The sequence below is a fragment of the Gallus gallus genome, chromosome 2, assembly GCF_016699485.2.
Source record: "Gallus gallus isolate bGalGal1 chromosome 2, bGalGal1.mat.broiler.GRCg7b, whole genome shotgun sequence".
NCBI classification, from domain to species: Eukaryota; Metazoa; Chordata; class Aves; order Galliformes; family Phasianidae; genus Gallus; species Gallus gallus.
In genome coordinates, this window is record NC_052533.1 from 126494022 (window position 1) to 126510436 (window position 16415).

Consider the following 16415-nt stretch of genomic DNA (forward strand, 5'->3'; position numbering starts at 1 on the left):
GCAAAGGATATTCTGCAAAATCCACGCCGTGACTATCGGGGCTTGAAGACACAGCGCTCTAAGCTGCTGAAAAAGGATCAAAGCCCTCAGCAATGCATTTATCAAAGTGCTTGAGTGAACTCTTCTGAATGTGAAGCGGAACTGGTATCCTTGATAATAAGGATTCTTAGCATGTTAAATAATAATGTAGGATTTTGAAGCAAATAAACTCCTGCAGCCTGCTACTGTCACTGTGCTTTTCATCTCAAGAAGTTCTGGGGACTAAAACAGTTAAGGATTTATTTCATTGTGTACTTCCAAAGGAAAAGCCATGTTAGAAAACAGGGACTGGAGCTGTGGCAGATGGTGCTATTCTGGAGAAGAAATTAGTGTTTAATAAAGATTGTAATAGCGCGAACCAGATGTTCATCTCACGTTTTATCTTTGAAAAGATTTGGGAGAATGCCAGAGAGATACATATGTGCATCACAGATCTTGAAAAAGTACACAACTGGATCCCCTGGGACTCGTTAAGGGAGGAGTCACTTTTTGGGAGCCATCAAACTCAACTGCAGAGAGCAATGAAGCTGTGACTAAACATCTCCTCGGAACTCCCCTTTGCTTTTCACATGGCCGGAGCAGTGCTCCGGCAGAACAAGGATGGCAGCAACCCATCTTTCCAATGCAAACGGTGACCCCAGTTGGATCACACCATGTAGGAATCTTCTGGAAAATAATAGATGACTCAGAACGGAAAGCTTGTAATGAGATGCTGCTCTCATCAGGCCTTGCCTAGCTGCACATGTGGTGCCATTCCTCAGCCCAGTGCAAGCCCTGCACGCACTCATGAGGTGGTGTTTTGGTGTGGCTGCCTGCAGGAGCACTGCTGCGCCAGTACTGCTCAGGTACCGGTCTGGCCTCCGCTCTCCCAGGGCTGGCTGCTCTAAGAGGGACTTCACTGCATGCTGGAATGAGATCACATCACTGTGAACTTCAGCAGGCATAGGATGTGGTCTCTTAATTTTTAAGGGAGAGGCTCATTCCCAAAAGATCGTGTGCAGTAGTACTGATGCTGGCAGCAATGTTACTGCAATCAGAGCAGGTACCTACTGCAGGATTTGTTACCATCTCCTGTGTTATGGTAGAAACCATCTACCTATGTATCTACAGAACCTCTGAGCTCCTGATACTGTCCCTTAGTACCCAAACACACTCAATACAAAGGATGCTCACACTATGTGAGGCACATTAGAGGAGGGCATATCTTACTGTAAGCCCGTGGTGGATGTAGTTGCCAGGATCTTTTTCTGTGCACGGCGTGTGTACTTCAGAGCACTGCTGGGAGATTTGGTGCCACAGTCATTCCTGCTGTCAGAGCTCAAGGTGCAGTATCAGAGGAACCTGTTCTGTATAAGCACAAAAATTGCATTAATTAGTAGGATTTTAATAAAGAGGACCAGCTAGCTATGCAGACATAAACTGTTTTAGAACTGATTTACATCAATTTACTTGCTATTAGTCAGTTGTAAATCAATTAAATGTGTCCACACGAAGGATCTGATTGGTACAAAAGGCAAAGCTGATCCACAGACTGCCTGTACTCACACTCCAAGGTCTCCTCCTCGCAGTGGGCTGAAGCTCTGTCCTGTAAATGGCACTCTTATCTTTTCCACTGTACTGTTTTCTTGAGGCTCGGATGTAAAATTGAACTACTACCATACAGCCGTGTGGTAGATGATTTAGCCTTAAAAATCTCCCACCAGATTCATGCTGAACTGCCTTACCTTGCAATTACAGCAGGTGAGGAGCGCACAGATAGATTATGAACATCTATAGAACTCAGCTGATGCAAGGTTACATATTTAACTCCATTTTCTACTGGAGCCCTCAAACTAAAATAAAGGTTATTCTCACTGACAGCATCTTTTGTGCACACAAAAGTGCAGGAGAACTCATTAAGGACTTTGTTCTCCTCTGAAATGCTTAGGAGTCACACCAAAACCCCTGGGCTGCTACAAGTGTCCTTCAAGAGCTGGAAGTTAACGACTTTAAAATGTTCATTACAGAAAAGAAGAAAGAAGGAAACACTGTAAATGTCATCCTATCACATTGGTGAAGTATTTGGAAATAAAGGGAAATAAAGATTTTCTTTTTCAACATGAAGACATTTGCGTGGTTTTCCAGCTTTCCTGTGCTACTACGGAAGCACTGCAGCTTGTACTGTCAAAATAATTGCACCTCTGTAAGGAATTTATGAAGAATATTTATGAGCAAAACCAGCTGAGATTTCTGAAGTGAGGGCCATATCAGCCAGCACCAGCAGGCAGAGTCCTCCAGCACAGCATACGAATACAGGCTCATTGCTGACCAAGGCACAGACAGCTCTGCACCTGGAAGTCAGCAACGTCACCTGCCTAAACCCTCTGCATCTGTTCATGGGACAGCTAGGCAGAGAACTTGGTGGGACAGAAGCAACAATTTCCCTTGTGCTTTAAGAGCTGTTGTAGCTTTTCAAGCAATGCCTGAGCAGATAATTGTATAGCAGGGTGTTCACAATTTTCTTGGCCACAGAAGACTGCTTCCATTTCCTTTGTCCCGGGTTCTGCCCTGATGGGCACCAACGCTGTCCAGGGTCCATTGCACATTAAGAGGCTGGCAAGGCCGGATCTTGCAAGCATGCATGGACAGTCACTCCCAGAGCAATCCCAGCAGCACACACATGGAAATGCTCAAGGGAGTTCTGTTGCTCATATGGGTTATCACTTAAAAACGGGCCCTTTCTAATAATGTTTATGACTGCGCTTACTGCCCCACATTAAAAAAGAGGGGAAGGAAGAAAGCACCCACCACGTTGGCCAAAGTGCAGGAGATGATCCCCACTGCAGTGCATGTTACTCTTTTTTCTCCCCACTGCTGGCACCCTTCTCCCTCCCTCCTATCCTCCCATTTCCTTCCGCTGCTACAAAGCCCTTCAAAGATCAAAGTCATCATTGACCATGAGTTTGCACAATGTTTCTGCTTTGACGCTGGCTGGGAGCCAGCTGGCAAGTGTTAAAAACCATCATCAGAATCTGTTTAATTACTGTTCCCAATGCAGTATTTTAACAAAACACTGGAACGGACACAGTTCCAGCAAGCTGATGCCCAGTGATCGGACACTGCAGAAGTGCAGATATGACTTTGATGTTGGCTGTTAATTCTTTTTTTTTTTTTATTTCATATTGTTAATCCACTATTTGGCCTGCTTTGAAAAGATGCCTTTGCGAATGCAGTAAAAACATATCTCTGAGATCTTCCCCAGTTTAGTATGAATATTATAGTATAAGAGACCCAATGGAGATTTGTATTGAAGGTAGTCTACTCAAAAAGAATGCTTCCTCTGCTAGGTCTCCCTGCATCTGCGACCTGCTGCTGGAGAGGGGCACTCTCCCAGCCAGCCCTGTAGGAGAGAGTTAGCAGGGTTGATGATATAAACCCATTGCTGCTGCTTCCAAGCCTTTCTAACTTTTGATATATCATCTAACTTCTGGTCCTGTCAAAACCTTTGGGTGTCTCACGCCTCTGGATTATTCTCCCTCTGGAGAGCGCACCCAGCACAGACCAGGCCATGCACCCCAGGTATCCAGCAGCCCTCCTCACTGAAGACCTCATGTCCTGCAGCTGCCTGATGACGGTACACTCTTTCCTGCCACCCGCAGTCTTAACCAGTCCTAACAGTTAACTCCACTACTGCAACGAAACAACCAAAACTTCTACCTTCCTCTAATCGTGTGGCTGGACAACTGTGGGTCATCCCTCACTTTGTGTCTAAGACTTTGCACCTCCATTGACTGTCCATAAGCATCTGTGGTCACATTCACTTGATCTCCTTGACTGGAAAAGGATAGATACAAAAAATCTATCTGAGTGTATTATCTATATTATTGCCCAGAATTATATCACGGGATTGACAACCACAGCTCTTCAACTAAGTGAATTAAAAATGTGAAAAGGCAGAGACTACATGGAGCAGGAGAATTCTGAGGTGCACCAGTGTGCAAGGGAAAGGCAACAGCCTTGCTGTGCCACTCAAGCCAGATGTGATATCTGCTAGGCCACAGCACCAACCATTGAGAGACATAATCAAGGCACTCTTCGGCCAACGGATGAGTTGTCCTTGTTTTGAGGAGTGAGACTGTGTCATCATGACCACTTTGACCATGGCTATGTACCTTTAATCTTTGCAGCACTTAGGGCTATGAAGTGCAGGTGTACCAGGTGGATGGGGATGACAGTACAAGTCCTGCAGCCCTGCTCATTACTGTCCTGGCAGATGTGTCCTCCTGCAAGTCAGGGAGCCACTCCTATCATTCCACAGAAGATGGCCTCTCGTATCTTTAGTGACTGTGAATAATCCATTTGAGCTCCTGCCACCAGTTCCAAAGTGTGATCAGCACACAGTGATGCCAAGGACATCGCCTGAACCTTCTCCCACTTTGAGTGGCTGGGTTTGTCACTGTCAAAACCAGCTACTCAAACAAGAGTGACAGGAAAAAGCCAGGATGTAGGGGACAATCGAGAGGACTTTCCCCTTCACACAGATTCTAGGACAGGAATGCAGTCTCCCACCAGATCGCAGGACAGCGTTGCACACAGGCCATGTGTTAGAAATGTATTCTCCTAGTCAAGGGAAGGGGACATACAACACTGCTTCATCTCAGCTCATATGAAAAACATGTCCTCTTGTCTCGATTCCCATGCCACATCACACAGCCTGACATGGGCCTCAGTCCCATGACCCCCAAGTGTTTTGCCATAAGAGAAAGAAGGGGAGATGCTCTTCAAGGCCTCCATGGCACTGGGCTGGACAGTACTCAGCACATAGTGTCCCCAGCAGGACGCAGGACATGCAGTGGCCAGGTCACATGGTGCTGTGTCCTGCGACAAGATTGTGTTTGCACTCCCTGCTTACAACTCTTCTGCTCCGTCCTGTGAGATTTCCAGCACTTCAGTGGTGTTTTCAGATAGGAAGACCGCACATGATGCTGTCACATTGGTGTTTAACTGTTCTGCTTGCAAGCCTGATTTGACCTAAGACAAGAGTTGGGAATGGAGGGGAGGAAAGGGAGACAGGCTGGGCAGGAAGCAGAGTCCAGTGAACTTTCACAAACCTTAAACAACTGAGCCTGGCCGGATTCAGCACGTAAGATGGACCAAGGTTCAGGGTGATTTATTTTATCTGGAATCATTTCACATCTCTGGATGTAATGTGTGGGGTTGGCTCCTTCCCCTACAGAAAGTAAGCCTTCTGACTCAGGCTTTCAAAGTGATCATTCATTTATCTATAGCACAGCATTTGCCTTCTCTGCATTCACAAATTTGGAACTAATTCCCTGTACGACATAGCATTTAATGAGTTTGTCTCCTGAGTTCTGCAAAGCATTTAAAATCCTTTTGATGGCATTTTCTCTTTAGTAATTAACGTCTTATCAGTGAATTTTGCAGAGAACAATGGCCTGATTCTCTTCTGATGCCATTTTACATCTCCGTAGCTCCACTGACTGCAAATGAATTACTCCTGTTTTGCATACTGTGAGAGGAGAATTAAGACCTTAAGCCTACCACTATTTAATCACATGCTTTGAACTCATTTTCTCTCATTCAGAATTTGTCCTTTGCTTGCAGCACTGCATAATTCCCATTTTACTATCATTAGGAAGCTGGTCATTATCGAGAATGTCTGTGTACTATCCTTTGATTTCTGAAACCCCAACTGAGGAGTGCTCCAGCCTCCCATGGAAGCCGGTCAGGGGAAGCCCTCACACCATGGTCTGATGGTTGTAGGTGGTGGCTCTTCCCCTCACCTGGGTGCCTGCCTGCTCTATGAGCACTGAAGGACACTTGTGATTATTTCACTTCATCCCTATTAAGTAACCTCTTCCAGATATTTGATGGTTTTCCAGTTATGTGCACACACACACACAAAAAGAAAAACCTGAAACATGAAAAAGAAGCTTTTTCACTAACATAAAAAGTCCAGCTGCATTTTCTCTTAGAAACAGTCAGACTCTCCTTGTACTGCAGACTAATTTGTTTTGATGCTCACAGGATGTATATCCTGAGAGTGGAATAATTATGCTGAAACAAGCATGACCTGGACACATCTTTATTTTGTTCTTTTGGCTCTCGATCTTGTTCCATCAAGAGAAGGTAAAAACAACAGCAACAGACAGAGAAACAGAAATGCAAAAAAAAAAACCCCAAAACAAAAAACAGCTGTGATGAAGCTTGACATAGATGCCTGCTGCCAACTGGAATACGTTTATGCTGTACATACATATACACATATTCATTTATATGTGAACTGCAAAGCAGGTAGCAGAAACTCTATTAAGATTCTTTCCTCAATTAATTACGAATCTGGACTAATTTTAACATGCTCGGTGTATGATTTGGGAAGGTCGTGCAGTATCTGTTTACTCACGAAAGTTAGGAGGTAAGAAGCAGTATTAGTTAATGCCAATGACCTTTACTCATCTAGGTAAGGATTTCCAGGGACAGACAGTAGAAATCTGCAATAGAAAGTGTGACATGTCACATGATGTATTTTAAGAGAAACATTAAGAAAACCTTTGCTATAAGAACTACAAAGCAAAGTACTTAGAATTGAGAAACATCTGAATTAAGGTTGTCCTTGCAGCTAATGCCTTCTGATACCATCTGTAATTACAATTTTCTTTGTCATTGCCTCCATAGCTTTCAACTTCTGCATCAGAAAGCTGCATGGATCTTCCTGGCAGCATCACCTCTTGCAGCACAGACCATTATTTATGTCGAGTAGCCCATGCAGAATGCTGAGACATCTTTCTGCAGCTATTTGCAGACAGTAGACGAATATGGATCTTTACAGTCAGCGGTGTCATTTTCAGGTCTGGAAGAGAACTCAGCTGCCTCCTGACAGGCAGTTTCTACCTGGTCTTCGGTAGGGTCATCTCCATCCCCCTCTTCTTCTCCTGGGTGTGCCTAGACACTCTGGGCATCACCCACATGCTCTGTCTCCTCTGCCTGGTGCCATTCTCTTCCAGCCCAGCCCCTTGCTGCAGGCACCCTCTTGTGCTAACACCTTCCTCTGCTCTCGATCTCCTGTTTCCACTACGCCGCTCCCTTCCCTTCCCAATTTATCTCTCACAACCACCATCCCTCTCTGTCTTCCTCTGTGAGTAAACCCGGTTCCCTTCTCATCCCTACTGCTGCACAGGCACACACAGCAGACCTTGTCTCTCCTGGGCTGGGAGGAAGTCTACAGCAAGCTCTTTTATTTGGAGACCAACCACAGAGACATTTCTGCGGTTCTCAGCCGGAATGTGGCCAGCAGAGATGGGATTTTTAGATGTCTGAATTCAACAAGTCTCTACCAAGCATGTACAAACTGCAAAGACAGTTACGCTTACACGTGGTCCAGACTGGGGAATAATTTCCTAAATGTGTTGAAAAGCAAATTTCTCTTGCTTGGTTGACTCCTTCTGCCAAAATTTTGCTCTTTGCTTCCGTGTATGGAGGTAAAACATCTCCTCAAAGAAATGCTTGAAAGACTTTGGCTTAACATAGACAAAATAACATACTTTCTCCTAACCTTGCTCTTGGATACGGATGAGCCATTCTAGATAGAACTTTCAAAACAAAAATCAAACAAAACAAAAGAAATCAGCTGGAGGCTGATACCCAGCATAGGAAATTTTAGTTTGATGCATTATACTTTGGCAAATGTATAAGCAACTGACAACAAGATATAATAACGAAAAAGTGTTGGGCAATCTCTGCACCTATAATTCATAACTCCTACACGTTTTAAGATAATGGAAATTACTCACGTTCATCAGGAGTTAAATAGATGCCTCTGTTATTACTTGGATTATTCAGTTAGCAACGGCAGCCAAATGTATGTCTAACTGACTTTCATTAACTTCAGCAATATACCTGGCAGAATTAAAATCTACTCCAATTCAACCCTTCCATATTTTTCTCCTGATGTACCACATACAAACCTTAACCATGATATGATCTTCTGGGATAATAAACTAAATCAACAATGCATTTCATTTGCAGGGACTGTCGTGTAGGAGATGCTTCCAAGTATGCAAATTTCTCAAGGAAATATTGAACCATGGCTCTAAATGAAACTTTCAGAGATAAAGAATTATCTCTCCAATTTTAAAGGTACTTTTTGTGCTAATAAAATAGAAAGCATAATAGCCTTGGCTGGAATGGCAGAGTGGCGAATTTTAACCTTTTCAGGAGGCCAGCACAGACTGACACTGAAGTCTTTACAGCAGTGAACATCCAGACCCAGTGTTAGAATATTAACATTTTGTGTCAGAGTCTCCTACTCTGTGGACACCCTCGCTGTCAGCATTGCACCAGTTGCTTTGCTCTTGTTGTTTGGTAGGCATCCCTCCTCCATAGCAGCCAGGCACTTTAGGCACGTGTTTTCTGTTTTTAAACAGAAAATTCAGAGATTTGCTGAACAGCAGGGACTTAGACATATTCCAGGAGTGCAGCCAAATCTGGGTATTAAAACCTGACCAGGTCACCTTTGAATCAGGATGAATGGCTAGTTCGGGTGTCACCCTCTACACAGGTGTCAGAACATCCTGAATGTAAATCTTCCAGAAAACCTGTTAACATCCTTCCCATCACACAGGAGATCATCTCAATATCCTGCCTGCCTCACCTGAAGCCCTTGCCTTCCCAGTTCTGGTCTCCCTGCAGCAAAATCCCAGTGCCTGTGTTCATCTGTTCATCTACTTGTTCCAAAACAGCAAACACAAACCAGGCCGCTCTTGGCTTGGCTTTTACTCTACCCATCATCTCCTGCAAGGTTGTTGCTTGTGCTCTGATGATAATGCCAGCTTTTTTTTTTTTATCTTTTATTTTCTTATGGAGGGAAGGAACTCACAGCCTTCACTGCTCACTTCCACTCTTAACACTCGTTTTTCACAAAAAAATGAACCAAAAAAGTTAGGTCTGTTGAAAGTTTTTGGTTGCTGCATGGCTCAGTTGCAGGCCTTGCAGAGTTCAGACTTTCTGCAGTGTTTGAACAGAACTCAGCACGCAGTCCTAGCACTCAGCCCCTGCCCTCCCACAGCAGACACAACAAGTGCTGGGTACTCAGCAGTGGCCTTAGCTCCTACCACGCTATCGGGGAGGGCCCAGTTCTGGGCAGACACATTTTGTGTTTTGTATCTAACCAAAATAAATAGAATAAGAAATAAATAACCAGCATCTGTCTGTGATTCAGAAGCTGCACAACAGAAGAGCCTTTGAATCAAAGAGAAACAAAGATGTCCCCGGGCAGTTTGAGGATGCTTAGAAGAGGTACCCTTGGAACAAGAGCCTGTTGGAGAAGGTTGCCTGTTTGTACATTTCAGTGTTAAGCACTGACACAGAAAAGAACCATTCAACGGCATGTTACCAAAATTACTGCCACCTCTCCTGAGGTTCATAAGACAGCTCTTTAAATGGCCCCACAAACAACAGTCCCACTCTACCACATCCCTGAATTCAGGTTATAATATGGAAATTAACACGACTGTACTTGCAAATATTTGGTGAGATATTTTCATAGAAGAGTTGGGCAGTTTTATTGTTGTAAAATTAGAAGCATAAAATTCGGTATTTTGGGGATGTAGTAATAAATCTCACACTGCCCTGTCCCACTGATGAATTTTAACAATTTTATTTCAGATTGCTGCTGGCATAGGATCAAACAGATTCAGCATCGCCCGTTCTGCTTTATATGTCTCATTTATTCCTTTTCAAAAGTTCGGCTCCTCTTTGAAAAAGTTATTTGGGAACATTTGTCACCTCTTCTGACCTTTGAACGTGATGCCAAGACTGCCCCACCCCAGAAACAAATCATTCATATTGTACAGGCTGGCTCCAGCCAATATCAGCTCACCCTCTCCTCACTGCAGTACAGGGCTCTCACCTCACTGGGCAATGCTTTGTGTTATGGGCCAAATCTTAACAAGAAACTGCACTATGAGAAGTTCTCTTCCACAGGCAGCTCTCTCACCTTACCCCTAGTGGTGGGGTACGTCCTGGGGATCACAGCCATGCAGAAATGGAGGCTTGGGAAATGCTTGGGAACTTGTTAAACGCACTTCTCCCCAACTGTGACTTGGTAGCCATAGCTTGAGGTCTTCCCAAGATTTCTAGACTTGCTTTTTGCACAGCTTCCACCTCTTTCCAACCACAGCTCTTCCCTAAGATGCCAGTAACCCGAGGGTACATTCCACTATATGTGTCCTGCAAAGCGTTTTCTGTGCTCCGCAGCACCGCTGGTCTTAGAAATGCTTGTATTTGTGTGAAGTTGCTCTGTGCTCTGACCAGCCAGTGCACTGGGCTGGAGCCAGGAAGGCAGGCCACACACCCAGGAGATGAACTTCCCCCTAGGAGAGACCCTGAGCCGAATTTTCATGTTTCATGGATATTTGGGTTATAGCTCAGGCTTTCCTGTGGTTTATAACCACATTGCTCGTGCTAGGTCATTGCAGTAGATGACACTTCATAAAAAGTACCATTTGGTGAACCATAGAACATCTCAAGTTGGAAAGGACCCACAAGGATCACTGAGTCCAGCTTCTGGCTCCACACAGGACCACCCCAAATTCAAACACAGTGTCTGAGAGCGCTGCCCAAACGCTCCCTGAACTCCGGCACTCGGGGCCGTGCCCACTGCCCTGGGCAGCCCGTTCCGTGCCCACCGCCCTCTGGTGCACAACCTGTCCCTCACCCTCACCCGCCCCTCCCCTGACGCAGCTCCATGCCGTTCCCTCGGGCCCTGTCGCTGTCACACAGAGCAGAGCTCAGCGCTGCCCCTCCGCTCCCTGTGAGGAGCTGCAGCCGCCATCAGGCCTCCCCTCAGCTCCTCTGCTCTGGGCTGCACAAACACAGGGACCTCGCTAGCTACCTTCTCACTGTAGTTCTTATTACATCATTCCTTTGGGTTAAAAACATTTTGTTTCAGCTTCATGCTTGCCTCTATCTCTATAAACACAGGGTGACAAGAGGAGCAGGTGCCAGAGCCCTTGTGCTATATTTTCACAGCCATTTTCCATGGGGCTGCAGGCTGTGGGGAGGCAGCAACTAGTCTCAGTACAACTTTTTGTTATTTCTGTGAACCACAGGGGTTATCCTTCCCTTCCCTTTTTTCCTTTCCCTTTCTCTTTCCCCCTTTCCCTTCCTTTCTCCTCACGTTCATTTCTATGAGTCCAAATTATCCGTCCAACTTCTGACCTTCAGCCCCGCTCCTTCTGGTATCAGTACGTGGGCCCAGCACTGTGCTTGGCATCAGAGGACACTCCCCTGCATTTGAGGCTGTGTGCAGGCCTTTGCAGGCTTTGCAGGCCTCCGCTCCAAGTCTTTCACTGACACCACCTATGTGGACCCCCGCTGTCCATACACAGCCCATTAGGCACGGTTGTCTTTGCCTGAGGAACACCTTCCCTTAGCTGGATGTGGATTACATTTTGCCTTTGATATATTCTACTGAGTACATAAATCCCTGATAATCATGGATTGTAACAAGGGGAAAAAAAGGAAAGAAAGAAAGAAAAAAAAAGGTGAGCTAGGTTTATTTATTAAAGACACGTGCCTGCAAGGCCTGAAAGCTAAGAAAAATCTCTTCTGTAGTAAATCACCTACCCCTTGGTGTTTGTCAAGCCTTAGGATGCTGCCTTTTATGTTACTTGTTTCAAATGCTCTGGTTTCATGCTATTAAGGAACCTGCCAGCCCAGGGAATGCTATTTCTGGTTCCTGCTTTGACACCGGGCAAGCTGCAGCTTCTCTATGTCTGCCATCCCTGCAGATAGGGGTGCCTGTAGGACCTCATGAGGTCACGTAGGTTTGGACCAAACTGAGTTTTCCTCCCTTTGCTTCCCTGTACTTCAGCCTCTCTCATCGAGTCATGCTGCAGCGGTTGCTCAGTTTGTTAGGTTGCAATCCAATCACCCGTCAAAGAAGAGAATACACAGAACTGGCCCTAAATATTTGCAATGGCCTTTGAAGGAGAAGGAATCTATTAAACAACCTGTTTGTGCACGTCGCCTGCCAGGAGCAGACCATTGAAAATCTGCTGAGATTTCAGCGGTGAATGCAGCCTAAAAATCAATGACACGGCATGTCTGGGAGGTGGGTCTGGAAATAGCACGGCCAGTGCTGCTGAGAAGTATCACGTTCCTGGCAGTGGGAACACTCAAGGCATGGCCACCTGCCCCGTGGGGACACGAGTCCTGCTGCTCCCCGGCACACAGCCGTATCACACAGGCATGTGTGGGGTGCCTTTGTCTGGGAGAGGCTGGCAAGGCGACTGACTGCATGCACTTAATTAACCGCATTTGGTTTTGTTCTTCTGTTTTGATAGGAAAGCAACCACAGCAGGGCCTGGAGGCGGATGGGATCTCAGCACCACTCGAAGGCCAATGCAGGCAAGGCGATGGGCATGGAGAAGCACCTGCACTGGGATCCCCATGCTTATTGCTTCCTTGGGGTCCTCTGAGTGGGACGGGCTTGTCTAAAAGAAGAGAGATCATTACGGTCCTGGTAACCGCCTCACTCAGGCTACAGACTGAAGCTCTGAATTGAATCACGGATGGTAGTTCATAATCAAGAGCGATATATTTCACCTTCCTGTGTCCAACGACTGATGTAACATATGGACATGCTTGGCAGTGGAAACTCACTGGCATGGGCGCCTGAGTCAGAACGATGCTCCTAAGCTCTGCAATACTACCATTTCCCCTGCATGATAAACACCATGGGCCAGTCACAGCAAGACCACTTGGTTTTTGCTCCTGGAGCGCACATTCTTAGTGCTGTCGATTCCTGCAATATTTGTTTTGAAGACGTTCTTCCCGGCTCCACGTAACGAGGTGCAAATCACAGCCACTCTCTCGTTCCTAAAAGTTACCAGTCTCCAGAGGAAAGTCTGAAAGTAGGGGCAGAATGCAAAACAGGGACCCCAACATGAGCTGCCATTTTGGCACCCGCTCTCCATTGAGCCTCATCCTTTTCGTTTCCCGCCACCTGATGCTGCATTCTACGTAACTGGGGAGGATGTGAGAGGCAGCACGGCGCGATCCGGCGGCTGAGAACACGCAGCGGCGGGAAGAATTCCCTTAAAAAAAAAAATAACGATTATAATAATAATTAAACAGGAAAAAAAAAAACAGCAGGGGGAGGCTTTCCAGGTCCCTGCTTCTACCCGGGGCCAGCCCCCGCTCGCTGCTCATGTTTTCCACTGGGGGGGAGGACGGCAGAGGGGAGGATAGAGAGGGGGCGGAGGTTTTTTTTTTGAGGGGGGAGCGGGCGGTGGGGGGGAAGGTGGAAAGTTGCTTGAATTTGCGAGGGGCGAGAGCCGGCGGCGGAGACGCGCCGCCTCCTTCCACTGGCTGGGGGAGCTGCCAATCTGTGTTGTAATCCTGCAGGAATTTCTGCGGGGTTTAACTGGGAGCCGCGCCGCCGCTGCCGCGCACTCGGGGCGGAGGGCGGGAGGGAAGGAAGGAGAGAAGCGAGCGAGCGAGCGGGAGGGCGGCGGAGGAGGAGGAGGCGGCAGCAGCCGGGCAGCCCCAGAGCCGCGCAGCGTTGTGCCGCCGGGCAGCGCGGAGCGGAGCGCCGACAGCAGCGGAGCGGAACGGGCCGGAGGGCGCCCGCGGCCCTGCCCCGCGCCCCCGGGCGCTGCCGAGCGCCGCGGCCCCGCTTTCTCCTTTGTGCCCGGCCACAGGCGGCCGCCGCGCCGGCTCCGCGGGAAGAATGCGGTGCGTGTGGCTCGCGCTCACCCTCAGCTTCGTGGCCTGTGCCTCCGGGCAGCCGGTGAGTGAGCGAGCGAGCGGCGGGGCGGGGGGGACGGGACGGGACGGGCCGGGGGCGGCCGTCTGGGCTCCGTCCGCAGCGCTGCCCCCGAGAAAGCTCCCGGACAGGCGCAGCGGGAGCGCCCCTCCAGCCCCGCGTTCACTGCGACGCCCCGGCCCGGCCCGAGGAGGTGCGGGTCCGGGTCCCCCCGGCGGCGCCTTCCCCCGGCTCCCCGCAGGATAGACCTGCTCCCGTGGTGCGACAGGCTGCTGCGGAGGGCACCACATGAGTAATTGGCCGGGGCTGGGCGGCTCGGGACGCCCCCAGGATCCCCGCTTCTTCGCGGGGTGCGCGCCTATCCCGGCTGCCCTCCCCGCCCGGGCTGGCTGCGGGCTGCCGGGGATAATGTTTACGCTTCTCCCAGCCACAAGTGTCTCCGCTGAGCGGGGACCTCTGCTTAATGCAATTAACTCCGTTGCCGGGATTTGTACCTCCCGAAAAGCCGCTCCTCTGCGCAGCGCTCCCGCCCCGCGGTGCGGACGGCTCGGGAGAGGGTTCGGGCTTCGCCGGCGGCGCTACGGGACGGTGCGGGGTGGGGGTGGGAGGGGGGGGGGGGGGGGGGGGGAGAAAAGGGCCGAGAAAAGAACGCGGTTGCAGCGCTTGGGCAAATATTAGGAAGTAATAAATGGAGGTTTCAGGATGAAATGAAAGTACCGTGACAATTTAATCCAATTAAAATGAGCTGCTCCACTGAACTAAATAATGTCACCGGCTCGGGTTCGCTTTTGAAGTCGCCTGGCTATTGTATAAATAAGCCCCGGCGCAGCCTTCGCGCGGTCCGCCTCATCATTAGCGATTCCGAAGGATACAATTGCCAAACGCTTTTCTTGAGGGCTAATTAAGAAGGAGTCGCGTCGAGCGCAGACTGCCGTTCCCGCTAAGCGCGCTCCCCCTTTGCTGATGAGGTACGGTACGCTTTAGTTTCGCAGGAGCGCTACCGTTACGAAGTTCTCTGATGGCGGAGTAACTGCGCGAGTGCCGGTCGTTAGTTAACGATTAAGTTGGGTGGTTTTGCCTTGGGATGAGCAGGATCCCGCGGCCGGAGCGGGGGGAGCCGTGCTGCCGGCCCTGAGTGCTGCCAGAAAGTTGTGGGCAGATGGGAGAGGTGAAGGGAGGTGGATTTTCTTCCCCCCCCCTCCCTTTTTTTGCCTTTCTGGCGGCAGCTACGTGGTCCCTTAAGGAGGAGTTTTGTAGACCGGTCTCTGGGAAAAGACGGATGCTAAACCAGACGCTGTCCTGGTCCTAAGTGGGTTTTTATATGGATGCTTCCAACAACCCTGCGAGCTTTCGGAGTGCTGTCAAATGGTTTTAGCTCCCAAGTTCTATTCCATCGTTTGATTCTTGAGGACGTGTGTTCTGTGTTTGCTTCGTGTAACTGCCAAACCCCGCTATTTACTGGGGTGGACCCCGTCGGTGGCAGTCATGTTAAAAACGTATTGGAAACGTAGTAGGGAGCTGCTGTGTGCCCTGGTGTTGGCTCTTGTGCTGCAGGTGTGCCCTGGTGTGCGGTGTCAGCTCGGCAGGGTGAGCAGACACGGGGGGATGGCATCAGGATGCAGAGGGTATCAGGCAGCTGTCCCCTGTTGTGCCTGGCTGCAGGAGGTGGCAAGTGCCCACATCAGAGCTGGCAAATGGCACTGGGCTCGCAGGGGCAGTTTGCTGTGTGTGGGGAGATGTTGGGTGTCAGTGGGGTGTGGTATCATCAGCAGACGTGGAAGCACTTTGGGACTCAGCCAGGCTTGGGTGAATTGCGGGGGGAAAAAGTGTTCTTTCTGGTTCACTTTTAGGAGAGGGAAAGAGAGTGATGTAAAACTGCTGGAAAGAAAAGGCCGGCTCTCTAAAGTGTGAGTCAGGTGTGTATTTTATGAGGTTGAGTTCAGCCTTGATGATAGCAGGAGTCAGCGCTTGCTGATTTTAATAGCAACAGAGAGCAGCGCCAAGTATCTCACTGTCCTTGTCAGTTCCCATTCTGCCGAGGCTGATAAACCTTTCTGCTTCTTCCTGCTCCTCATCAGTGGGACTTATGGTTTTCCAGAGCTTGTGTGATGCTCTCATCCTCTCCGCAAGCCAAGGCGGGTGCAGGGAAGCCTTGCTGGCGAGCAGGATTGTGTGTGTGCTGCACTGTGATCCTGCTGCTCTCACAGACGGGAGAACAGTCGTGGCTCTCCTCTTCTGTAGTGGTGTTTCTTGAGTCAGGGGGCTGTGCTTCATGCCAGCTCCCCAGCACTGCGCCTGTGGGGTTCGGTGAAATAGAGCACTGCAGCATCAACATCAACTGTGTGGTCTGTCTGTTCGTTCTGTAAGCGTCTGAGCACCGCCTTGTCGACATATACGCTATTATTGAAGGATTACTCGGGCAATATTTTCTGTATTTTTTCAGAAATGTTTAATGCTTTGGAAGCATGGCGCTATAATTTTTCTGCGTTTGTTTCTAATTGTTGCTTTGCTTTTGGAATCTGGAAAATGGATACCATGTTGGAGAGGGTGAATATTTGTTTTGGTTTTGAAACGCGCAGCTAGGTTTTGGAGATGGTAATTACAGGAG

The 16415-nt window shown here is 48.5% G+C and overlaps 1 protein-coding gene across 1 annotated transcript in view; it reads left to right on the top strand.

Moving 5' to 3' along the window:
- Nucleotides 1–13490: 13490 nt before the first annotated feature.
- The window catches only part of SDC2 (syndecan 2), a 57264-nt gene continuing 54339 nt past the window's right edge, over nt 13491–16415 (top strand). The window contains exon 1 of the mRNA NM_001001462.2: nt 13491–13831. Coding sequence (NP_001001462.2) covers nt 13772–13831 — 60 coding nt within the window. The 5' untranslated portion in view covers nt 13491–13771. The remainder of the gene's footprint in view (nt 13832–16415) is intronic.